Source organism: Carica papaya, chromosome 3 (assembly GCF_054855325.1).
Source record: "Carica papaya isolate Zhongbai chromosome 3, ASM5485532v1, whole genome shotgun sequence".
Lineage (NCBI taxonomy): Eukaryota > Viridiplantae > Streptophyta > Magnoliopsida > Brassicales > Caricaceae > Carica > Carica papaya.
In genome coordinates this window covers 29,926,122-29,952,724 of record NC_142311.1, presented here as the reverse complement: position 1 = coordinate 29,952,724, position 26,603 = coordinate 29,926,122, and the positions used below count along the sequence as shown (strand labels likewise).

Below are 26,603 nucleotides of genomic sequence, written 5' to 3'. Positions count from 1 at the left end.
GGCAAGCAAAAGTTTCTAGAAGTATATAATATCAAATTGTTTTCATTTTTTCTCAAATATTAAAAAAGAAATGTGAAAGAGTAACAATCTTTCATTTTCTTTAATCATATTCGTTAATTTAAAACACATGTATTTATATTCCAAGTTGATATCAAAGATCTTCAATGGACTCAAAAGCATATGGGCAAACTCAACTTCTAAACATGAAGAGAAGAAACAGCCGACGTAATTTCCCTGGTTCGCGGATCGCCACTTTCTAAAGAAATACCATGAGGATCTTCTCTAACTAACAAGGCTAGAACATTGAGCCCACTCCATGTTTTCGTCACATTGTTATCAGAATCTCCTAAAGTAATGGCAAATATTGCATCAAAACCACCTGCTCCTGGAACTCCAGCCAACAGAACTCCTTCCATATCCATGGTAGTATCCAAAAGATGAGTTTGTGATTCAGGTTCTATCTGCAATTTGCGAGTAATCAAGATCACCACAGTTGTACAACCACTAGATGGTAGTGAGTGAGACTAGGAAGATCATTTTGGGTTGTAGAAGTCTTGGAATAGTGAGGATCAAATTATGCTCTCTATAATAATTACAGTTCATGATAGAGAATGTGAGCGCAAGTAATACATGAAATCTGGACAGATCATATCCTTAAACTAGCAAAAAATAAAATGAAGAGATTGCTGGAATTTGACTTCTTTAGATGATCATCAGGATTTTAGTCCTCTTGCACCTAAAGAACATGCTTCATTATTTGACCCGCAAGAGTGCCCATGTTACAGATGACTTGAAGACACGGTGAAGATAATTCCCCAGTGACTTGTATTCTATTCCTTCTTTCTTAATGAACTTTTTCATATGAAAAATGTGAAACCAACTATGTGAGATGCACATGTTAGATAAAGAACATACCGGAACACCTGCACTCTCACCCATCTGGCGCATATGATGTCTGATCCTGAGCATCGCATCTCTTGCCCCAAACAGTGTTCTAAGAATTGCTTCTTTGTTTGGTTCAGTAGCATGCTGCATCCACTGTTCATACAATTTTTGAAAGCATCAGGAATGTAAATGCATGTGAACAAATTATATTGGGTATAAATTGACTGATTATTGAAAAATATTGGTGGTTGATTTCATTTATTACATGAGTATACTATTTATAGTGTTACAATATACCAAGATATAGAGTTCTAATCTTATAAAACTTAGATTGTAGGATCCTAATAATACAAAAATATAATATTATTGATAGACATACATTACATTACAGATAAGGTTATATTTATCCTTTTGCTCCCCCACAAGCTATGTGGCATATCATGTAGATATTGGACCTCAAGTAATTAAATCTTGCAAAAGAAAGTCTTTTGGTAAAAATGTCAACTAATTGATCTTGACTGGCAATATATTGTACTACTAACTATCCTGCTTGTACTTTTTCTCAAACAAAAGAATATCTAGTTCAATATGCTTAGAATGAGTATGGTTGACTGGATTAAAAGCCACATAAGGGTCCTAACATTGTCACAAAATAAGATAGGAGGTTCAGTTGAAGTAAAATGAAGCTCCCAGAGCACATTTTTTAACTAGGATACATGTCAGAAATTACAAAACTTAGGTTATAGGATCCTAATTACAAAAACATAATGTTAGTAACAAACATAAATTACAATGCATATAAGATTATATTTTTCCCTTTATAACTGTTATAACAGCCAATCATAACACACTTAAACACTTGTCCAAAAGCTTAAGGGCATGACTTTGCTCAAGTAAAAGTTCCAATAATCCTCACATGTATTACCATGGACAAGAACTTTTTCCTTTTTTGAGTTTGATCTGCACCATTATCTATCAAGTGAAGCCACATTATCTATTGGAGTTGAATGGGCTAGTTTACATTCAAAGCTTTCATCTGCTCCTTTCTGTTACTAAACAGAACAATTATCATAATGACTCAGAGATCTCCAAGCTTGCTGAAGAAATTGTATGTTAACCTCTGGAATGTGCATGATGCGCTTTAAAGCTGCTAAATCTCGTTATCATCTGTTCCTTGACTGTGATATAGCTTGAAGTCTTTGATCTCATTTGCTTGATACTGTTGGTGTTTCTTGGGATTCTCTTTTCCACCTTAAGGAGTTTCTATCTTCTGCTATCTGAGTTGTTGGTTGGAGAAAGGACATAAATTTTATGGAGAGGAGTTACTTTTGCTAGGTTGTGGATGATTTGGCTGGAGAGAAATGTCAAGATTTTCAGAGATTGTGAATCTCATTTTGTCTGTTTTTCATAAAGACTGGCTAGTCGTCATCCTTTGAGCATAGCCATTCTTTCTCCTTTCCTTGTACCTCCTTTTTTCCCCATAAGGGAGGATCAGAGTCGTCTTTGATTGCTTTTCTCATACTCTTCTAATAATACTTCTTTCATAAGAAAAAAAAAACATTGACTAAGAGATGGTCACTTCTCCTCATAAATATAGGTGGATGAGATCCATAACTTAAGTTTTTTTAAAAAAAGAAAATGAAAAAAAAAGAAATTTAGTTAGAGAGAGGAAAGAAGATTATAAAGCTAGAGGACAAGAAATCTTCTTAAACAAAAATAAAAGAGAAAGGAGTGCATTAAAATAAAAAAGCATGTCAATCCCTTTGCAAAATAATCAAAGAGATCCTAAAAAAAGTGATAGGCTTCAGCCCACAAGCAGCAAAGAAAGCCATACAGTTCCAGAGAAAAGACAACCAGCTTTTGATCCTTCAAAACCCTAGCATTAAGCTCCAACCACTACACCCATAACCCAGCTAAAATTACACATCTTCAAGACATTCGAGCTTCCTTCTTGTCAAAAAAATTAGCTAGCAATTAGCCAGCAAATTTTATGCAATTAGCCAATAGATTTTATGCAATTATAAGGCCAGCAGATTTTATGTCTAATTTTATGTCTTTTACAGCTTTGATAACTATCTTCTATATTCATATCTTTTATTCTTTCCTTATATTAGGATATGCTAAATGTAGGACAGATTTATATATGGTAGTTTAGCTAATTTAGGGACAGAAAATTACCTTGTATATTTGTATATATAATGAGAATTCTCCTCCATGGGAGGACAAATTTTTCTGCTCAAATCTCTTAAATTGTCACTTCTATCTACTACCACCCTTGATAAAATAGAAAGAAAATGGATGGGGAAACAACCCAACAGTAACCAAACATATAAAAAAGGATAGACCAAAGCCTCCAAGCCACTTCACAGTGTAAAACAAATGTGATTATGGGATTTTGCCACCTCAGAATGCATAAAACACACATCTAGAGAAATGGCATGACAAAAATATGCCGATTTGCAACAAAATCATAACATGCTCAATCCTCCTCCCTCAAGTTCTTATGCATGGTCTTCCTAGTAGAGTCTCAAGGAGTCAAAATGTTATTAGAAGGTTCCCCATGACCCATGCTCTAATATGAAAATGTTACATCCCCTCATCTAAGATGGGTCACAGGTCTATTAAGGGAAAATTGTCTAGGAAGCATAAGCTTGCTTACTGGATTTGCTATCCTTGACAGCCTATGGTTGGGCTCATTGGCAAGAAACCATGATTTCTAGAGAATATTCTAATTTAGGAATAATGTTGAAAGCTTTATTCATTGATAAGATAGAGTGTACTCCTCCTATGATCTAGAAAATGATTAAGTAGACTGACAAATTCCTAACTGTGAAGGTCTGAGAAAAAATAAAGTACTATTCTAAGGGAAATTATAATGTAAATTCCCTCAATATATTTGACTAGCCTAGAGTCCTAAAAAGAAGCAAAAGTTCATTCTGATGGGTCTCTTGGTGCTTACGGCTTCTCATCCCGTTTGAATCTCCTGTGGGTCAGTACCCTGTTGGTGTAGTTGACAGGTTAAACACTTAGGGGCTAGTGGTTAGGCTCCTAAAAGTTTCAAATAGCATTTTTATCTAGGATCTCACAATTCCATACAAATTAAAATATTAGTTTATGGCTATTCAGAACATCATGAGAAGATTTTCTGCCATTACTTCCCCGGAAATAGGTGTAAAAATGAATCAAAGGATTACCTCATTTGATTTATGCACGCTGCAGTATTCAATTACACACTTATAAACATCCCAATGTTTGTCTGCCAATCTGCTCAGCATATGTAGTTGTGTCTCAAGATCTGAATTTGCCTCTGACAAATGTCTCCATGTTTCTTGGGATTTCTGTGGGTCAGACTTTTGCCAACTTTTCACGGCACCTACCATTGATGGGGTCGATGATCCACCACTTCCTGGTTCCCCCAACAACTGCATAGAGTCAATAATAAATCACGACGAGCAATACATTTGATGTAGCTTGGCAGAATAGGGTTTAGAAAACAACGTGAAGGAAAAGATAAATCTGATCCAGAATCACTAAAATGTTGCCGCCACAATCACAGGATTGTCAGGCACTCAATTCAATAAGAGAAAACCAATAGTTTTTATTTCATATGCAGTCTTATCAACAATGATGAGTCACTCATATATTTATAGGATGTTTACATAGCCTAATATGACTAGAATTCCTAAATAAGAAAATAGTAACAAAATAAGATTTCTAATTCTCGCAAACCAATGATAAGTCTATTTTAATAATTCCTAAATAATAGTGCTAATAATAAAAAAATATTTTAATTGTATTAATATCTCATAATGGTAGAACATACCATTCTAGAATATTCCTATTCTGCATAATTTTTGCTTCCACATTCTTTTTTTTTTTTTTGAAAGAATTTCCATAAACATTATTACTAAAAGAGAAAAAACAAAAGATATCCTGCTATTTGACAATGCTATTTATCTATGTTTTAAGTGCCTTGTGCTTAGCTACATTAGTGTTCCAACTTATACTTACGGATTCATTATACTGGTGATCTAAATGTTCCAAATCCATTGCTTCACAATTAGGTTATAGAATCACTCTGTGGCCAAGTTTCAGGTTGAAAGAATTGCCAACCAGTTCACCATTAAGAAATCCTAGATGTTTACAGATGACCTCCATAATCACAGTAAACGAAATTTCAGAAGAAAGAACCAGATCCATTTGTATATTTGGTTCTTCTAAGTTAATATGACTAAAAAAGACCATTTGGATAAGATCAATAAGCCTCTATTAGGTCAGCATGAGGTGCGTAAGAAGAGACTTGCGTCATGCATATCAGAAAAATGTAATTACAATAGGTATTTTGACAAAATCATGTCAACAACAAAAAAGTTAAAATAGATAAAAGTTTTTTACATGCTTACAAGAGTCATCAATGGTGGTAAACAAAATTTAGTCCTCTCATGGTCCCACTTGCCTTTTAAGGTGTCACCAATGACATCCTGTAGTAGCAGTCCTTTAACGCCAACCTGCAAAGTTACAGAGAAAAATTAATTAAAAAACAGACTAAAGCACTTTCTAAAGAAAGTTTTCCTACCATACTAAAAAAAATTGGGTGATTAATTATCCAAAAAGTTAAAGCTGATAAGAACTGGTCCCACTTTATTTTCTATATTCTAATGGATACAAAACCATTCCATCGAGTTCCTGCATAATACTATCTTTCATACATTAAATGTGAAAATAAACAAAACTTTGGAGCTCCTATCCTTAATACTAGAAATATTAATTGGACTTTAGGAAGCAAAATTCATTTAACATAAGAGACAACTGAAACACCAAAGATGTACTTTTACAAAGAACCATGGCAATGGAATTTTTAGAGACATGTAGTTTCTCCTAAAGAACTTGAATGTTGCAAAGTTACAGACATTTCATTTCATGCCCTAATGCTGCATAGAAACATATAAAGAGCACTTTAGTTGGTCCTTCAGGTGAAAAAATAGTAAGAGAGAGAGAGAGAGAGAGAGAGAGAGAGAGAGAGAGAGAGAGACCTGAGCAAAAGAAAGCACTTCAGGTGAAAAACGGACATAACGCTGACTGCCATAAACTGCAGAACTGACATCAAATCCACTGCCAACTTTCCCTTGTGCAATACAGTGTGCAGTTTGAGCTATAATATGCACTATATGAAAATCCATAGACTCAGTCTTTTCTCGCCATTGATCTTTGGATAAGTAGGAAATATTAACTACACCAAGATAATGAAGTAAAGCAGCGACAACAGCTGTCGTCATTGCTGCAGAAGAACCCAAGCCAGTTTTTGCAATTTCAGGCTTGCAATTCTCTCCATTTGACTCGTCATTGAAAGTGATTGATGCAAAAGGTGGAAGGGAAGCCAACGACTCTGGTACCAAGGGAAGTCCCCTTGCTTCAATCTAACAAAATTTAAGTGTTTATCAAAATTTGGATTGAAATCTTAAGATAGAAATTGATAAAGTAGAACAAAATATAAATGATAATATAATGTGCAAAAAATCCTTTGCAAAATCAAAGGCAACAAAGAAAAGGGATCGATGGCATATTTTTTATAAGGAAAATATTCAAAATAATTAAAAAAATAAAAAAAATACCTGATTTCGGTATGAGTAGAAATCATTGCAACCTAAAATGGTTATATCAAGACCTGCAGGACTAATTAATTGCAAATAAGATTCTTGAAGTTCTAGTTGACGGGATTGATAGATGTATGAAGCAGAAAACTATAGATATTACCTTGCAAGAGTAGTTTGTGTAGGATTTCCTTCTTATTCTTGTCAAACATGGCATGAGCGGCAGCTACAGCATATTGCAATCCATGTTCAACAAAAGGATTCCTTGATTCACTGAAATTTATGTGTACAGCAAGGTAAATCATGTTAGAAAGTAATTCAACTGATATTTCTCATTCTTCATTCTTCAGTTACCAGAAAAAGAAAACTAAATCATTTAAAACATCTTTGGAGCCAGGTAGCGCCTTTCACCAGAATATTTAAACCTCTTAACATCAGTAATTTAACTCTTTCTTCATGTGATACTCCCTTTGTGCCTTGCGAAAAGAAATAACAAGATATATATATAGAAACCTTCTTTTATAGCAAGAGATCCAAAAATTTTAAATGACATAGAGGATCCTGATACCGCATCTAATAAAATCTTGCCTTGAAGAGACACTCTGGAGCATCAAATGCTTTAGAGACATTTTATATGTGCTTTCTCTTGAGAGCTGAGGAGATGTTAATTTGACATCAGTCCAGGCCTGAGAAATCATACCCAAAAAGAAAATATTCAGCCAAATGGTTTTCCAAAATAAAGGTTGCTAAGAAAAATAAAAATTGATTTTGTGAATAACAGCACTTAATTTTTCCTAACGATTAATGAGTTTTTTGAAGTGTTTGATTTAGTGTAACACCCAATTATTTTTATTATTTTTATTTTATTTTATTTTTATTAATTCTATATAAATATAAATATGTATTAATTGAATTTAATTTATTTTAATGAAAATAATAATAATAATAGTAATAAAAATTGGTTGGAGATTTAATTGAAAATAATTTTGAGAAAAAAAGATAAAAATTTAAATTTTGGGAGTATTTTTGAAAAAAAAAATCGAAAATTAGAGGTTAAAACGCAATTTAGAAAAGTTATGCCACGTCAGCTACCCGGTCAGCAGCCCCGACACACCAGGACGCGCCAGGTGGCAGAGACACTGATGCGGGAGGCCACGCGGGAGGGAGCCACGTGAGCAATCCGCGTGCGCGCGATCGAACGGCTGAGATCCGTTCCCGCGCGCACGGACGGCCCAGATCAAAAACGCGCACGGACGGCTCAGATTGCATCGCGCACGGACGGCTCATATTGAATCACGCACGGACGGCCCAGATTGAATCGCGATGAATGGCACAGATTCGCTCCCTATTTAATCGCGATCGGACGGTTTAGATTAAAAGTGATGGACGGCCCATATCAAAAGCGGATGGGTATAAATAACCCCATCCGCACCCAAACCCTAACCCTAGCTGCCAGAGCCCCTCGCCGGAGAAGACAGCCCAGCAACCGGGGAGCCGACTGCCGCCGTACCGGAACAATTTTCGGCCGCCAAATGAGGTAAACTTTTTACCCTTTGCTCAGAATTTGATTCTAAACCCATCCATGACCAAATCGAAGTGAAAGAACCGGCCAATTGGCTGGAAAACGCCGCCGAAGCTAAGCAGCGCCGCCGCAGGGTGTTTTGGTTTTCGCCTCCGAAGAGGCCATTCCCGATTCCTGTTCGATGTGATTTTTCCACCGTTATGATCACTGTTTCCTCCTCTACAGGTTGACCGGAGCAAAATACCCAACCGCAACGTAAGCCGGAGGAGCCGCCGCACCGAAAAGCCCCACCGCCGGTGAGTTTCGATTTTCTACGTTTTTTCGGCCCATCAAGGGCCTTAAATGTGTTTTCTCACAGGAACCGATGCAAGTTTGGCTGAATTCGGCAGCAAATGGCCGAAAACAGCCAATCCGAGGCAGATTGCCGCCCTGGGAAGCGGTGCCATCGCCGGAGCACGGCGGCTCGGCCGGAGCACGGCGGAGCCGCCGTGCCGGAATTCCGAAATTGGCCGAGTAGGCCCTAGGTCTTATTTTTGGGTTATTTGGAACATGTGTAGGTACCGTAAGTGCGTTTCAATTCCCGAAAAAAAATTTACGGAACCCAAGGACCGCCCGTAGGCGCAGTAACAATCTAGTTTTCGGCATCGAATCAAGTAAGAACCCCTAACCCTATTTCCCATTATGGAATTAAAGTTCGAATAAATGGCAATACTGTATTGTGTGCAAATTAATATATATGCATAATTAATTAAGGTTGCTAATGGAGCCCGAACCGGACTAATTTATTCTCTGTCGATTCCTGCTTGATTTATTTTACAGTTTAAATGCATTATGATATCTGATCTATCTATTCTATGGTTTTAAATGTATATGTTACTGTCTTACTTGACCACTGTATGATTTTGGAATTTAAGGTACGATTGTATTACCGAGTGCATATTTATTGTTTATGTGATTATGTTCAACTTGATAATGGAGACTAAGGGAAAACAGATAAAGTAACAGCCTCACTAGATATCCTGAAAGATGGTGGACGGACCAGATTCATAGAGAACCCTACCGTGAACGTCGTCTCATACCGGACGGAGTATGGAGACTTGATCATTTGGCGCTCATACCGGACGGGGTATGGGCACGGCCCGCTTCACCCTCATATCAAACGGGGTATTGAGATTTAATGTTTTGGTACTCATACCGGACGAGATATGAGGACGGCCCTTGAATTTAGACTGTTAAGAAAAATGGTTCACGTGTAGTGGGAACACCCCTATGGATCCCCATGGATTTTAGTAGGCTGGTGAAAACGAGAAACAGTGATAATCAGTTATTGTTAATGAATACGAATTTATGATATGTTTTATGTTACTGATTATGCATGAAATTGTAATCTGTATGATATTATTGTCTTTATAGGTTATTTTCACAGGTTCTCCAAGGGTAATAAAAATGGTAAATGGTTTTATTTTAAATAAATGTATTGGTTTAAAATTTGTGCTCCATTGGTTGTTTTTAGTTTTCTACCAACCTTTACTTCTATGACGGTGATATAGTGTGATGTCCTTACTGAGCTAGTGTAACTCATTTCTTATTTAACCATTTCAGATCAGGAGGACCTGGTTCCCGAGCCCGATTTACAAGAAGACGGCGAGTAGATGCTAGATGCTTTATAATTTCCTTTATTTTTCTCATTTCTCGTATTTATTTTAGAGAACTTATTCTCTGATATTGTTTAGTACTTTTAAATTATTGTGTAAGGGATGTTAACTTTAATCTTCTATTTCGCTTCTGCACTTATATTATTATATGTATTTTCTTTTGAATTTCCGGAGCCATTATAGTTGGTATCAGAGCCGCGTTCCTCAGCATCCCTTACACAATAATACTTAGAGAAACACCAAACAATAAATTATCACTCAACTCTTTCTTGTGAAATGTAGGTATAGAGAGATGAGAAGAGGAAGACCCCCACTAAACCGGGCAACCCAGAAGGGTTCGCTCAGGGAAGACGTGGACAGGATATTTGAGATGTTAGAAAGACTCATTGCGGCCCAGCAGGGCCGAGAGGAGAAGAGGGAGTTACCTGACCCTCCCCTGCTGCCACAGGTTGAGCCACCACTGCAGCGAGAGGACCCTGAGCCACCTCGGTACGACCCTGCTCCTCCACAGTACCACCTGGTACCACCGCCGCAGTATAATCCAGTGCCCCAGCCACAGTACTGCCCGGCACCGCCACAGTATAATCCAGTGCCCCCACCATATTAGCAAGTACCACCACAGGGCCCCCAGTCTATCCTCAACCTGGCCCAGTCCCTCTTCCACGGGATCCAGTTCCTCCCACGATTGACCCAGGCTACATAGAGAGGTACAGAAAACTGAACCCATCTACTTTTGCAGGAGAATCCTCTTTTGAAGATGCTTAGTACTAGTTGGCGGAGACGGAGAAGGCCTTCAACACCTTAGGGGTGACTCCCAAGCAGAGGGTCACCCTTGTTACCTACATGCTGGTGGGAGAAGCAGAACGCTGGTGAGAACTCAAGCAGACTACCCTGCCTGTTCCAGTTACTTGGGAACAGTTCCTAGCAGCCTTTCATGCAGAGTACCTCCCAGAGCACATCCGACATCTGAAGAAGATGGAGTTTGTCCAGTTGGTCTAGCGGAACATGACTGTGTCAGAATATACTCGTAAGTTCCTGGAGTTAGGCCGATACTCCCCTGAGACGATCAATGAGGGCAGGAAGGTTAGGAGGTTCCAGTGGGGCCTCCGCCCAGAGATCAAGCAGCATTTGTTTGTATTGGAGCTCGGGACTTATTCGGCCGTTCTGGCTAAGACACAGTTAGTGGATAAGAATCTCCACACCCTCCCTCAGTCAGTAGGGAACCACAAACCCTCAGTTCCACCCCGCACCTACTGCGCCTGTCCAACAGAACAAGAGGCCCAGACCAGTGATGCATGCTCCCCCTCAGACTCCAGTGGCAGGACGTGGTAAGATCTGTCAGCATTGCGGCAGGGATCACGGGGACCGACCATGCTACCGCCTCAATAACACCTGTTGCATATGTGGTAGTGCCCAACACTATGCGAGAGAGTGGCCAAGGAACCAGAATCAGGGCAGACCTGTAACACCCAAATAATTTTAAATTATTTTTATTATTATTATGATTAATTTTATTTTCTTTTTTATTTTATTTTATTTTGTTTATTTTAATTTAATTTAATATAATAATAAAAATAATAATAATTGTAAAATTGGGTAAAAAAAATTATTATTTAGATTTAATTGAAATTGATTTTGGAAAAAATGGGTGAAAATTAGGATTTTGGGGGTATTTTTGAAAAGAAAATCGGAAACTGGGTGTCAAAACGCAATTTAAAAAAATTGTGCCCCGTCAGCGCCACGTCAGCGGCCCAGTCAGCAGCCCTGGCCAACCAGGACCTGCCGCGTGGCAAGACCACGTCGACCGGGGAACGGGCCACGTGGGTGATCCGCGTGCGCGCGATCGGACGGCCCAGATGCGTCCCCGCGCGCACGGACGGCCTAGATGCAATCGCACGGACGGCCCAGATTCAATCAAGAATGGACGGCCCAGATTTAACCAAAATGGACGGCTGTGATCAAAAGGCAAAAGGGTATAAATAAAACCCCCACACCTGACCACAAAAACCCTAGCCGCCTGCCCTCGCCGGAGAAGACGAACCAGACGCCGGAGGAGCCGGCCGCCGCCACCCACCGCCGCACCGGGGAGTTTTTCGACCGCCGATCGAGGTAAATTTCATACTCCCGACTCGTTTTTCCACGCTGAGTTCCCCTGTGACCAAATCGGAGCCAAAATCCCGGCCAAACGGCTGGAAAAACACGGCCGAAACCCAGCGGCACCGCCGCGCCCCTCCTCGGTTTTTGCCTCCGATGAGGCACTTCCCGGCCTCCGTTTGATACAATTTTTATATCAGCGTGATCACCATTCTTTTCTCTACAGGTTGATCGGAGTCGAATCATCAAAACACGAACCTCGCCGGAGAGCCGCCGCACCCGAGAGCACCGCCGCCGATAAGCTTCGGTTTTTCGTAATTTTTTGGCCCCCCGAGGGCCCTAGGGTTGTTTTATCGCAGGGACCGATGCAAGTGTGGCCAAATTCGGCCGGAAACGGCCAACTCGAGGCTAATCACCGCCGCAAGCGGCGGCGCCGTCGCCGGAGCACGGCGGAGCCGCCGTGCCGGAATTGCGATATTGGCCGAAAGGGGGCCCTAGGTCTAATTTGGAATTTTTTGGGACACGTGCAGGTACCAGTAGTGTGTTTCAGTTCCCCGGAAAAAATTCAGGGAAAATTAGGGACAGCCTGTAGGCGCACTGTGGAGCCGTGTTCGGACCCCGAAACAAGTAAAGACCCCTCACCCTACTTCCTATCACGGTATTAAAGTTCAATAAATGATAAAACGGTATTTCATGAATCAACAGATGTGTGAAATTGTTTAAGGTCGCTAATGGAGCCCGAGTCTGGTGTGTTTGTCTGTTAGCTGTTGTTTGGCCCATTTTATGGTTTTAAATGCAGTATGAGATCTTATGTTTTCTTTTCATAGTTTCGTGTGCACATATTACTGTTTTATTGATTATGGGTTGAATGACTGAGAACCCGATGTTGTATGTTGTCTTGTTGGCGTGAATTACTGGTTTGCTTGCTTGTTTACGAATTGATGATGCTGACTGAGGAAAAGGGGAATGAAAGGTTATGTAAATTGATAATTGTATAATGTGGTCAGCCTGACTAGATATCCTGGGAGATGGTGGACGGACCGGGTCCGTAGGGAACCCTACCGAGATTGTGGTCTCTCATACCGGACGGGGTATGGAGATCTTATGTGTTTTGGCGCCCATACCGGACGGGGTATGGGAACGGCCCGTTTCACCCTCATACCGGACGGGGTATTGAGGTTTATAATTTTGGCGCTCATACCGGACGGGGTATGGGGACGACCCGGAATCTGATTACAAGTGTTAAAGGTTAACGGGTAACGGGACTCTTATGGATCCCCATGAATACTAGTAGGCTGGTAAATGAGGAAAAATATGTTGTATAATGATTGAATTGCAAAAGGTGTGAGAAGTTTTATGTTATACAGCTCATATGATTTCATGATAATGATAATGTTACTGCTTTCGTATATTGTTTTATAAATTTCACCGAGATAAGTGGATAGTAAAGGTTTTTATGTTAATGAACGAGTTTATTGTAAATTATACTCCATTGGTCTTTTTGTGTTTTCTACCCACCTTTACCTCCGTGACGGTGAGATAGTGTGATGTCTTTACTGGGCTGGTGTAACTCATTCCTTATTTAATCATTTCAGATCAGGAAGACATTGTTCCCAAGCCCGTTCCGCAGGAAGACGGCGAAGGGGACGCCTGAAGACTCCGTAGTTATATTTATAGCTTTTATTTTCGAGTTTCTCTTTTAGTTAGTTTGTTCTTTTATACTTTGAGCACGTTTTTGGTTTTAGTATAAGGGATGTTGATCAAATTTTTACTCCGCTTCCGCATTTGACCTTTTCAATACACATATTTCATCTTAAATTTCCGGGGTCGTCACAAGACCTCCTATCCAGAGCAGGGTTTACAATCTCACCCAGCAGGATGCCGAAGACGACCCGGACGTGGTACAGGTTATGTACACTATCTGTAACCATCTTGCTCATGTTTTGATTGACACTGGTGCATCGCATTCATTTGTTTCACTTGTTTTTGCATCCAAATTTAATGTATTACCTGATAAACTTAATTTAATGTTATTTGTGTCTACTGCTGGGAGTGTAACACTATTGAGAGAAGTTGTCTACAGAGTTTGTGTCGTGGAGATAGCAAATAAAAAACTGAGTGTAGACCTAATAGAATTAGACACGGGAGATTTTGATGTAATTTTATGGATGAATTGGCTAGCGGCGTATCATGCCACCGTAAATTGTTTTAGCAAGAAGGTTGTATTCAATCCTCCTAATTAGGAACCATTTACAAATTAATAAAATTATCTAGTACTTATTTCTTGATGGCAAGTTTTCTTATTTGTCAAGTACCTTAACCTTGCTATTTTCTCTAACTAGGCAAACTCAAAAAACAGAATTGTATTCAAGAGATTCTGGTAGTCCAAGACTTTCTATATGTGTTTCCAGATGAACTACCCGGACTGGCAGTGGATAGGGAAGTCGAGTTCACTTATAATCTACAGCCAGGCACCCAACCTATTTCGGTTGCGCCTTACCGCATGAGCCGCGTTGAGATGGAGGAGCTGAGGAAACAGATCACTGAATTGCAAGACAGTGGTTTTATCAGACATAGTGTGTCCCCTTGGGGTGCTAGAGTCACTTTTGTCAGGAAGAGAGATAGAACGTTAAGACTATGTATTGATTACAGAAGATTGAACAGGGTCACAATCAAGAACAAGTATCCCCTTCCCAGGATTGATGACCTCTTCGATCAGTTGCAGGGTGCGCAGGTCTTCTCCAAAATAAACCTGCGATCAAGTTACCATTAGGTGAAAATAAGGACAGAAGACATCCCCAAGACGGCTTTTCGAACCAGGTATGGACATTATGAGTTCCTACTCATACCATTTGGGCTAACCAACGCCCCAGCCATCTTCATGGATCTAATGAACAGGGTTTTCAGACAATTCTTAAATCAATTTGTTATCGCGTTCATCGATGACATCCTGGTCTACTCAAAAAGCATAGAGGACCATGCTCATCATCTAGCTCAGGTTTTGCAGGTTTTTAGAAGAAAGAAACTGTATGCAAAATTGAGTACGTGTGGATTCTGGTTTGAGTAGACCGCCTTCCTGGGACACATCATATCAAAGGATGGAGTATCAGTGAATCCTAAAAAGGTTGAAGCGGTGCTCGGCTGGAAGAAATTGACATCAGTTAAAGAAATCCGTAACTTTCTGGAAATGGCGGGCTATTACCGCAGGTTCGTTGAAGGATTTTCTAGTCTAACGGCTCCCCTAACCCGACTCACAAAGAAGAATGCCAAATTTGAGTGCAATGAGAACTGTGAAAAAAAATTTTCAGAACTAAAGAAGAGGCTGACTACTGCACCTGTTCTGACCTTACCGAGTGGATCGGGAGAATATACAGTTTACAGTGATGTCTCCTATCTAGGCCTGGATTGTGTTCTAATGCAGCATGGGAAGGTCATAGCCTATGGGTCCAGACAGTTAAAGAATCATGAGAAAAATTATCCCACCCATGACTTAGAGCTTGCCGCAATCATATACGACTTGAAGACTTAATGCCATTATTTATATGGAGAGACCTTTCAGATCTATACTAATCACAAGAATTTGAAACACATATTCACTCAAAAGGATCTCAACATGCGTCAGAGAAGATGGATAGAACTTCTTAAGGACTATGATTGTGACATCTTGTACCATCCGGGTAAGGGCAACGTGGTAGCCGATGCACTCAGCAAAAAAAGTGCAGGTATCTTAACCCATTTGATGGTTTCAGAATGCAGGCAAATTGGGGCCACACAACAGGTTCGACTTCAAGACTTGAAGAGAGTCACATGTTTGGGCCATCTGACCGTCCAGCCTGAGTTAATCTAGAGAATAAGGGAAACTCAGTCAGCTGATCCCGCCCTAGTAGCCCTCAAGAACGATGCAGAATAGGGAGTTAGCACAGAATTCTGAGTCTCCGCCGATGGGTTACTCCGATTCTAGGACAGGGTGTGTGTTCCAGGTGATAGTGAGTTAAAGAGAAACATCATGACAGAAGCCCATATCTCAAAGTTTGTCATGCATCCCAGAAGCACTAAAATGTACCAAAGCATGCGACTCCGGTTTTGATGGAATGGGATAAAAAGAGACATCTAACTTTGTATCCAAATGCTTGATATGCCAGCAAGTCAAAGCAGAGCATCAGCGCCCAGGCCGGTTACTTCAGCCTTTACCGATCCCATAGTGGAAGTGAGAACATATCACCATGGACTTCATGACAGGGTTACCTAAGGCACACTCAGAACATGATGCCATATGGGTAGTTGTTGACCGGCTTACCAAGTCTTTCCACTTCTTAGCCATCAGGATGACCAATCCCTTGGACAAGTTGGCAAGAATGTATATCCGAGAAATAGTCAGATTGCATGGAGTCCCAATGACAGTAGTGTCCGACAGGGACCCCAGATTCACTTCTCGATTTTGGAGTAGCTTTCAACAAGTCATGGGAACGAAGCTGTCCTTCAGTACTGCCTTCCACCCTCAGACTAATGGACAGTCAGAAAGGACAATCCGTACACTTGAGGATATGCTCCGAGTTTGTGTCCTTGACTCTGGAGGCCATTGGGAGGACTATCTACCCCCTGATAAAGTTCGCCTACAACAACAGGTACCAAGCGAGCATTGGCATGACTCCGTATGAGGCGTTATATGGGCGCCCATGCAGATCGTCGATTTGTTGGGAAGAACTGAGCGATAGAAAATTGTTCGGCCCGGAGCTCGTAGAGGAGACTACATCCAAGATAGTTAAGATCATGAAGAACATTCAGACGGCTCAGAATAGGCAGAAGAGTTATGCGGACACCTGGAGAGATTTAGTGTTTGAGAAAGGCGACCGGATGTTTCTTAAGATCACTCCTTTCAAGGGAATTAGTGGGTTCGGCAAGAGGAAAAAACTGAACTCCAATTTATTGGACCATTTGAAGTCTTAGACAAATTGGTACCGCTGCCTACAGACTAGCACTGCCTCCAGAGCTTTCCAAGATCCACAATGTGTTTCGTGTGTCCATGCTACGCAAGTACGACCCGAACCCCTATCATGTCTTGGTCCACGAACCTCTCCCACTCCAGGAGGACTTATCCTACAAGAAAGTACCAGTCGACATTACGAATCGAAAGAGCAGATTACTCTGTAACCGGAAAATATCCTTTGTAAAGGTCGTATGGCAGAACCACACGCCAAGGGAGGCTACATGGGAGCTAGAATCAAACTTTAGAGCCCAGTACCCCCAGTTGTTCGATCGAGAGTAAGAGGCAAATTTGAGGGACCAAATTTCTTTTAATGGGGGAAGAGTTGTAACACCCAATAATTTTTATTATTTTTATTTTATTTTATTTTTATTAATTCTATATAAATATAAATATGTATTAATTGAATTTAATTGAATTTAATTTATTTTAATAAAAATAATAATAATAATAATAATAATAATGAGTAAAAATTGGTTGAAGATTTAATTGAAAATAATTTTTGAAAAAATGGGTGAAAATTTGGGTTCTGGGGGTATTTTTGAAAGAAAAATAAAAAACCGGAGGTCAAAACACAATTTAGAAAAGTTACACCACGTCAGCTGCCCGGTCAGCAACCCCGACCAATCAGGACGCACCAAATGGCAGAGATGCTGACATGGGAGGCCACGCGGGAGGTAGTCACGTGGGCGATCCGCGTGCACGTGATCGAACGGCTGATATCCGTTCCCGTGCACACAGACGGCCCAGATAAAAAACGTGTACGGATGGCCCAGATTGAATTGCGATGAACGGCGCAGATTCACTCCCTATTTAATCGCAATCGGACGGTTCAGATTTAAAGCGATGGATGGTCTATATCAAAAGCAGATGAGTATAAATAACCTCATCCACACCCAAACCCTAACCCTAGCCGGTAGAGCCCCTCACCAGAGAAGATAGTCCAGCCGCCGGGGAGCCGACCGCCGCCACCCGCCGCCGCACCGGAACAATTATCGACCGCCAAACGAGGTAAAAATTCTACCTTTTGCTCAGAATTTGATTCCAAACTCATCCATGGCCAAATCGGAGTGAAAGAACCGGCCAATTGGCCGAAAAACGCCGCTGCAGGGTGTTTCAATTTTCGCCTTCGATGAGGCTCTTCTCGATTCCCGCTCGATGTAATTTTTCCACCATTATAATCACTATTTCCTCCTCTACAGGTTGACCGGAGCAAAATACCCAACCGCAACGTGAGCCGGAGGAGTTGCCGCACCAAAGAGCCCCACTGCCGGTGAGTTTTAGTTTTCTACGTTTTTCCGTCCCACCGAGGGCCCTAAGTGTGTTTTCTCACAGGAACCGATGCAAGTTTGGCTGAATTCGGCCGAAAACAACCAATCCGAAGCGGATCGCCGCCGCGGGCGGCGGCACCGTCACCGAAGCACAGCAGAGTTGCCGTGCCAGGATTCCGAAATTGATCGAGTAGATCCTGGATCTTAGTTTTAGGTTATTTGGGACATGTGTAGGTATCATAAGCGCGTTTCAGTACCCGAGAAAAAATTCACGGAACCCAAGGACAGTTCGTATACGCAGTAACAATCTAGTTTTCGGCGTCGAATCAAGTAAGGACCCCTCACCCAATTTCCCATCATGGAATTAAAGTTCGAATAAACGGTAATACTGTATTTTGTGCAAATTAATAGATATGCATAATTAATTAAGTTTGCTAATGGAGCCCGAACCGGACATTATTTTCTGTCGATTTCTGCTTGATTTATTTTACAGTTTAAATGCATTATGGTATCTGATCTATCTATTCTATGGTTTTAAATGCATGTGTTATTGTCTTACTTGATCACTGTGTGATTTTGGAATTTAAGTTACGATTGTATTACCGGGTGCATGTTTGTTGTTTATGTGATTATATTCAACTTGGTAACGGAGACTAAGGGAAAACAGATAAAGTGTCAGACTCATTAGATATCCTGAGAGATGGTGGACGGACCGAGTTCATAGAGAACCCTACCGTGAATGTCGTCTCATACCGGACGGGGTATGGAGACTTGGTCATTTGACGCTCATACCGGACGGAGTATTGAGATTTAATGTCTTGGCGCTCATACCGGACGAGGTATGGGGACGGCTCTGGAATTTAGACTGTTAAGAAGAACGGTTCACGTGTAGCGGGAACACCCCTATGGATCCCCATAGATATTAATAGGCTGGTGAAAACGAGAAACAGTTATAATCAGTTATTGTTAATGAATACGGATTTATGATATGTTTTATGTTACTGATTATGCATGAAATTGTGATCTGTATGATGTTATTGTCTTTATAGGTTGTTTTCACAGGTTCTCCAAGGGTAATAAAAAGGGTAAATGGTTTTATTTTAAATAAATGTATTGGTTTAAAATTTGTGCTCAATTGGTTATTTTTTATTTTTAACCAATCTTTACTTCTGTGACGGTGATATAATGTGATGTCCTTACTGGGCTAGTATAACTCATTCTTTATTTAACCATTTCAGATCAGGAGGACCTAGTTTCTGAGCCCGATCTACAAGAAGACAACGAGTAGATGTTAGATGTTTTATAGTTTTCTTTATTTTTCTCATTTCTCGTATTTATTTTAGATAACTTATTCTGTGATATTGTTTAGTACTTTTAAGTTATTGTGTAAGGGATGTTAAGATTAATCTTTTATTTCGCTTCTGCACTCAAATTATTATATGTATTTTCTTTTGAATTTTCGGGACCATTACATTTAGCAAGTTCTCGAAAGAAGAGTAAGGACCAAGGAGATTTTTAAGATATATTTGAAGAAGAAGAAATGAACCAAGAATATCAAAAGAACATTGAAGATATTACTTAAATAGTAAAGGTAAGATAAAAATTAAGGCTTGAAAAAATAATGTTAAAAAATATTTCTATCATTTTAAATCAAGTTTTCGAAAATGAGCTTTTATATGAAAAGTATTCTTGAAATGAATTTTGTGGATAAAAAATTTTGAATAATAAACATGGTTTTGAATGTGAAAATTGTGATGTGATGATCTCTTCACCATACAGATTCTCTTGCTTATGAAGTGAAAAATATGATGTAATCATCACTTCATCACATGGAATGTTTTGTTTAAGGCAGTGAAAAACAAATGTGATTCTGGAATGTGATGAAAAATTTGTCACATCTGCATGCAGAACAGTCTTAAAAAACATGCTTTTGGGATTTTAAAAGGTAGAGATTACTTTTTTCGATGTGAATAACAGCTACCTTTTTAGCTCCATTACAAATGCCACTCATCTACCACATTTATTACGATTTTGAACGGGAAAATTTGAATCTTGAGTGAAAAGCTATCACCTTTAACTCCTTTGTTCTAGTATTTTGCTCTATAAAAATCGCATTTGCACTCTCTCTTTATAAAAAACTAGGGCTGAAGAATACGTGGGTGGCTGAACCTTTATAAAAATCGCGTCTGCACTCTTGCCTTAACTCTGACGATTTTCGTTGCATTTAAAGCTTTTATTTGCTTGATTGGTAGATTTCATTCATAAGCACAGTATTTATCATCTATAAAAGATTCAAATCATTTATTATATCTCCTAAACTGTTAGAAATTAGAAATTTGAAAAGCCAAATTTACTCCCCTTTTTGGGTTACCATAGTTGCTTGGGTGAACAATTAGTATTAGAACCACGTCTCTAATTTGTAACTTCATTATCTTGGGTAAAGATCATATTTGGCTACCTAACTAGAGGGAAGACAAACTTCCAATAAACCTCCATTGTTTAATAGAAACTGCTATAACTATTAGAAGACAAGAATAAGAATATTGATTCAAGCACGGATTATAATATTTAGAAGGTCATGTAAAAGGAGCCCATATTTCCTCTAGGAGAATAGGAAACAAAGTGATAGTTAAGCTAGAAGATGATTAGGATGAAAATGATAAGAAATTAGTTCAACTAAATGCTAGAGTTATGAATCTTCTATATTGTGGAGTTGATGTAAATGAGTATAATAGGGTGTCAATTCGTGAATCGGTTAAAGAGATTCAGGAGAAATTAGAAGTAATACATAGGGAGAGAAACTAGATAAAAGAATCTAAAATAAACATGTTAGTATATAGTTATAAATTATTTGAATTGCATGATAAGAAATCCATCACGGACATGTTCACTAGATTTACTGACATAAATAATGCATTCAAATCTCTTGAAAAAAGTTTACACTAATGATGAATTGGTGAAAAAGATTTTTAAGTGTCTACCAAGATCAAGAGATGCCAAGGTGACTGCAATTCAAGAAGCAAAGAATCTCAACAAATTGAGCCTATATGAGTTGTTGGGATCCCTACTAACTCATGAACTCACCATGAAGAGGAGTGATGATGAAGACGACAAAAAACAAGAAGATTTACAGTAAGATTTTTGTCATCAAATGAGAAAGTGATAAAGAAAGTGAAAAGGATGAAGAGTTTGGTCTTCTCACAAGAAAGTTTAAAAAGCTAATAAGTAAAAAGAAACTGGAAGGAACAAAGATCACTCCTAAGGCGGAATCAAGTAAGAAAGAGCCCCTAGTTTGTTATGGATGCAACAAGCATAGGTACAGGATACCTGAGTGTCCTCAAGTAAGTAAGGCTCTAAAGAGGTTCAAGAAGAAATTCATGATGGCCACATGAAGTGATAGTGAAGATAGTGAATCCAAGCATGAAGATAAAAACGATATGGCAAACCTATGCCTTATGGCAATCAATGAATAAGGTAACTTCTAATCATAATTTTATTTATAATGAATTACTTAAAGCTTTTAAAGAACTTCATTGTGATATATGATAAAACTTGGCCTCAAAAATAAGGATCTTAAGAAAGTTGTCTCAAATCTTTCAAAAGAAATTGAGTCCTTAAAAGAAGAATACAAAGTTCTCAAATTTGAATCGAATGAATTACATACTAAGGACATGAAAAATGAAAATAAATGCTTGAAGAAGAAAATTGAAGATTTGAACAATATATTTTCTATATTTTCACAAGGTAGAGAAAATTTGGATATATCTTTTTCAAATCAAAGAAGTATACATGATAAAGCTAGATTGGAATATGACCCATCTAAGAAACAAAAGTTTCTTGAAAATTTCTTTCCAAAATCTACTAGTTCAAGTAGTCCTTTCATCACTTGCAATTATTTTAAATGAAAGGGTCATGTAGACCTTACTTCCTATTGATGTAAAGAAAATTTGCGTTCCAAAAGGAACCATTGTTACAAACCTACGTGGAGCCAAAAGAATTTGAATAACAAAGCCAATTGGGTAAATATTTTTGGTTTATAGATATGTTTCAAAGCTTCCAAGGTCGAAAGAAATTAGTACCTTGATAGTGAATGCCCAAGACATATAACCGGTGATAGAGAGGTCTTCAAGGAGTTAAGACTGAAGAAATGAGGAGATGTGACATTTGGAGGCAACGGCAAAGGTAAAATTATCAGCTTTGGCAAAACAGGTAACAATATTTCTACAATTGATAAGGTGTTAGTTGTGGAATATTTTAAGCACAACTTATTGAGCATAAATCAATTGTGTGATAAAGGTAATAGAGTTGTAAAAGTGAGCTAGGCACTATAACTAGTATTTGTAGAAAGCTCGTCGAAGCTTAGTGAAATATTGGTTTCATAAGACGACTAGGTGCATGTTGGTAGCCGAACCTCTATCTCTCTCTAACTCTTTTAATTTTCATTGCATTTAACACTTTTATTTGCTTGATTAGTAGATGTCATTCATAAGAATTCCATTGATATCTCACAAAAATTTAAGTATCTCAATTATTATACCTCCTAAGTTGTCAGAAATTAAAAAATTGAAAAACTCAGTTGAGCAAACAAGGATCATACTAGTGACTTCTGGCCACTGTTATAACTTGAGTAATGGAAAAGTCAATACTCGTTTGACAGTCCTGACTTCTCAGTCTCCTACATGCTAAAAAATGCAAGCCTCATGCATGTTTCTAGTACAGGCATAAGGTATAGCTATATTATGTGAGATAAGCGAAAAGAAAAAGCTTTACAACCATAAAGATCCAGTTGATACTTTTCCTCTAAGATTTTACCTTAAAATAGCAGTTTGAAATTAGTACTTTTCTTTCTTGGTACACCAAGGTTTGTATTTTCTAGATATGAGCTATCTTCTAATGAACTTCTGAAAAACAAAATGTCCTTTAATGAAATTTGAATAGATCAATTTCCTTTCCTAGTTATGGATATTATATCCTAAATGGAACTATTGCAAATTTTGGGTCCATTACAATAGAAGTGAGGATAAAATCCCTAAAAATATGGAAAAACAGTTATACAAACTTTAAGATGGTTTGCTCAGCATTGACAAGTTGACGAGAAGGGGTCACATTATGGTTAATGGTTGTTATTTGTGTAAAGAGGTGGCTGAATCATGCAATCATCTTCTTTTGTGGTGTTCGGTAACATATAGTATATAAAACATGGTGTATAGTTTACTGGGAATAAATTGGGTTATCGGGGGTACAGTAAAAAACCAACAAGCTTGGGGTGGGTTATGTAAGAATTCATAAATTATAAAATTCATTCCCTTAACTATCCTTTGAGTGGTGTGGAAAGAGATGAACAATAGAACGCTTGAGGGGTGTATGGAGGACTTGGGTAGAATTAGAGATAGGTGGATACATACTTTTGAGTCTCTAATCCTAAAACATGATGTTTATGGGTGCGATGATTTTGAGAAAGTTTTGATGTTCTATTAGACAAGTAAATTTTTGTATAAGGGTGGCACCCCCTTGGTGCCTTATACATCATATACTTGTTTTTATCTCAAAAAGATGGTTTGTTCCCATCACCAATTTTTGAATTCATGGTAGTGGGCTGTATTTTCTTTTATTTGAGAAGAAAACATTTTTGGCATTATTCACAAGAGATTGTAGCCTGTGTATGAAAAGATATTAGGTACAATAATACAAATCAAAATATCTATGACTTACCCTAAATCACAATCATACAAATCAAAATATGTATGACATACCCTAAATCACAAGCATAAAAACTTAGGGAATCACTGAACCATAGATTAATATTCTGAAGCCAATTGTCTCCAACTCTAGCGAATGGGAGTACAAATCCCTCAAAAGATCTCTCTTTTCCAGAAAACACAAAACTACAAGTAGGATAAGAGTGGCTAGCAAGTCGGATAAGAATGGTGTCTTTTGCACTGAAAACACAGGTCAATCTGTTACATGTATCTAGTAACCAAATATGCCCTGCAGTAGCTAATTGTGTCATGCCATGAAGCTTTCAATAGTTTTTCTCTTCCAAAGTCTTTAATCGTATGTCAAAGGAAAGCATACAGAATAATCTTCCATAAGATGCTTCCTTATTTAGTTGAACATCTTAAGACAACCTATGTCAACTAATTCCTAAAATGAAGTAATGATCAACTGTCCCAAAAAAAATTTATTAGAGACTACCTGTGAGAAAACTAAATACATGCATAAGAAATTGCTATTTGGCCCAGAATCATGCCAAAAGAAAGTGCTATGGAAAACAATGTAACAAAAATATATACATATATATAAATATCTCAACTCTCGGGCTTTTGGATAAAAAACTAGATGGAGATGCTTTTTTCTAGGTGTGTTACAATCAGAACTTCAATCATCACTGACACAAATGACAAAGAATATACCAAAAAGAAATCTCATAGGAAATGAAACAAAAACTTCGCCAACGCATATTTGCTACCATTTCCTAAAGATCCTTTGTTCTCACAAATACATGTCCTCATATGTTTATTCATCTTCATGGCATAACACATAATTAAAGTCTCTGTGACAAGAAACCAAGTGTGTGGATATTATAAGCCACACCTCAGCTTCATTACATTTTCAGGAACATCGGACCCCATGGTAGTGAAGCAGAAAAGAACCTTAGTTATTGTTAGCAAAGTCAAGTCTCCAAACACCCTATTTCTCATTAATCCACTTGGCTATAGAAGCTAAATACCACTCATTTGATTGCTTAAAAGGATCAACAAGCATATATGAAATTCAGAAGAAAAAAAAGGCTGAAGCTTCAATTCCTACAAAAAAAGAACAGATAAAGCATAGTTGCATCTAATCGCTTTATCTTTCTCCCCCATTATCCAAAGAAAAAAAGACACCTTGTATCCTAAAAAGATATGCTGTTTTGTTCAATTTCTAGCTTGCTCTCCCGATTTGGCAAGAAAATTATCCCCCTCACTAGACAATGAAGAAAAAGGAAAAAGAGATTGAGTAAGGATCATATAATATGCTTCAGAAAAACATGAGTAGAAACAGAAATAACTTCGACCAGGATAGTATCCATTAAAAAGGTTAAAAACGCTAATCACACACCCATGCCCAGCTTTCTGGCTTGACTTCTTCATAGAGTGGCTTCACAATGGCATAGAAGCGGGCATTGGTACTTAATACAATCCCCGCATTTGGCCTCTCGAGTATAAGATAACCACCGGTAATCAACACCTTCCCAGGAGCTGAAGCAACCCTGAATTAGCATAAAATCGGCAAACAGAAATCAAAATCACAGCGAACTATCTCTTCTTTATATTACGAGAATTATCGAGCAACTAGAACTATCTCTTCTCTTATTTATAAGTTCGGTGTTCTAGGACAGAAATGGGGAACTGATTTGAAGAAAAACAACAAAGAAAGCAGGGAAATCTAGATCCGAAGAGATAAATAAATAAAACGCACTCCATTATGAATTTTGTTGCCAGTTCTCGCGAACCAAACGGAGAACACAATGTAGAAAGGGGAAATGTTTGGCTTGCACTTTATATTCATAAAAATCAGTGAAGAAATCGAAAATGAGAGACTTACACGGCCATTGCTCTCTCTCTCTCTCTCTCTCTCTCTCTCTCTCTCTCTCTCTCTCTCTCTGCAATTGTTAACTACCGGGAGTCAGTTGGATTTAGCTCTGATCAAATGACACCGATTTCAATTTCTTGATTCTGAGAGAAAATGTTCAGCAGATGGGATCAAAAATGTTGACTCTTTTTTTTTTCTTAAACAAAGATGTTTACTGTTTTGTGTTTTGGGGTTATTCAAACCGGAGCTGGCGGTCCGGTTGAATAACAAGCATGTGATGATAATTAATATTTTAGTATACTACAAATTCAGAGTATTTTTGAACAAATTCTTATTTTTAAATTTACGATTGGTTCAATTAAAATATTATGTAAATTTCATAGAAAATTATAAATGATGATTTTATGTATATTTTTATACAAAATTTTAACAATGGATTATACAATTTAATAATTTGAATGAAATATGAGACATATTGCTTAAATTTCATATCAAGTTAATATTTTTATTATTTTAGAAAATACTTATATCACCTACTATTTAGACTAAAAATAAGTTTACAAAATAAATCATACATAAATTTATTTTAAATATTATTTACCAATTAATATATATGTTATATAGTTTTAATCGTATTATTTATTAAGTAAGAAAAGATTCAACAAGATCCAATGATTGATAAATTTATTTTAAATATTATTTACAATAATAAATAATTAATGAATCTCACTTTATTACTTAAATATTTCATTATACTTAAAAAATTGTGAATATTATTTTTTTAATAAAAAAATATTCAAAAAAACAAATGCAACTATCGATAAATCAAGTATAGAGTTGGATTGAGTAATTTACCCTTACATCCTTTTTTTACTAGCTTTTTAGTAATGTCCATAGCATTACACCTTAATTCTTTCTCTTTTCCAAAGTGCATCATTCTTTTCACAAGCTTCTTATACTACTAACTTTTTCTTTAATTTTTTATGTACAATCAGGGTACTTCCTCTTACATGGGTTTCACATATT

The 26,603-nt window shown here is 38.0% G+C and overlaps 1 protein-coding gene across 2 annotated transcripts; it reads right to left on the bottom strand.

Annotated features, from left to right (window-relative positions):
- On the bottom strand, nucleotides 1-25,783 carry LOC110819992 (GHMP kinase family protein). Of its 2 annotated transcripts, none has more exons than XM_022049353.2 (10): nucleotides 25,590-25,783; nucleotides 25,104-25,254; nucleotides 7,065-7,162; nucleotides 6,640-6,749; nucleotides 6,498-6,550; nucleotides 5,919-6,302; nucleotides 5,289-5,393; nucleotides 4,080-4,307; nucleotides 916-1,038; nucleotides 1-461 (listed from the first exon to the last, which is right to left on the bottom strand). In XM_022049353.2, exons 1-10 carry the CDS (start codon nucleotides 25,595-25,597, stop codon nucleotides 198-200), a joined length of 1,524 nt encoding a protein of 507 aa, XP_021905045.1. In that variant the 5' UTR covers nucleotides 25,598-25,783; the 3' UTR covers nucleotides 1-197. The 2 variants fall into 2 exon arrangements, with proteins under 2 accessions (XP_021905045.1, XP_021905046.1); XM_022049354.2 differs by lacking the exon at nucleotides 25,590-25,783 and adding an exon at nucleotides 25,464-25,582.
- Between the last annotated feature and the right edge of the window lie 820 nt (nucleotides 25,784-26,603).

Bases quoted from the DNA above. Each gene is read 5' to 3' on its own strand.
- LOC110819992 (XM_022049353.2), bottom strand. The intron at 6,303-6,497 runs GTATTTTTTTTA...AAATTTTGTTAG, and splicing joins TCTACTCATACCGAAATCAG to ATTGAAGCAAGGGGACTTCC. The intron at 462-915 runs GTATGTTCTTTA...CGCAAATTGCAG, and splicing joins GTGAGAGTGCAGGTGTTCCG to ATAGAACCTGAATCACAAAC.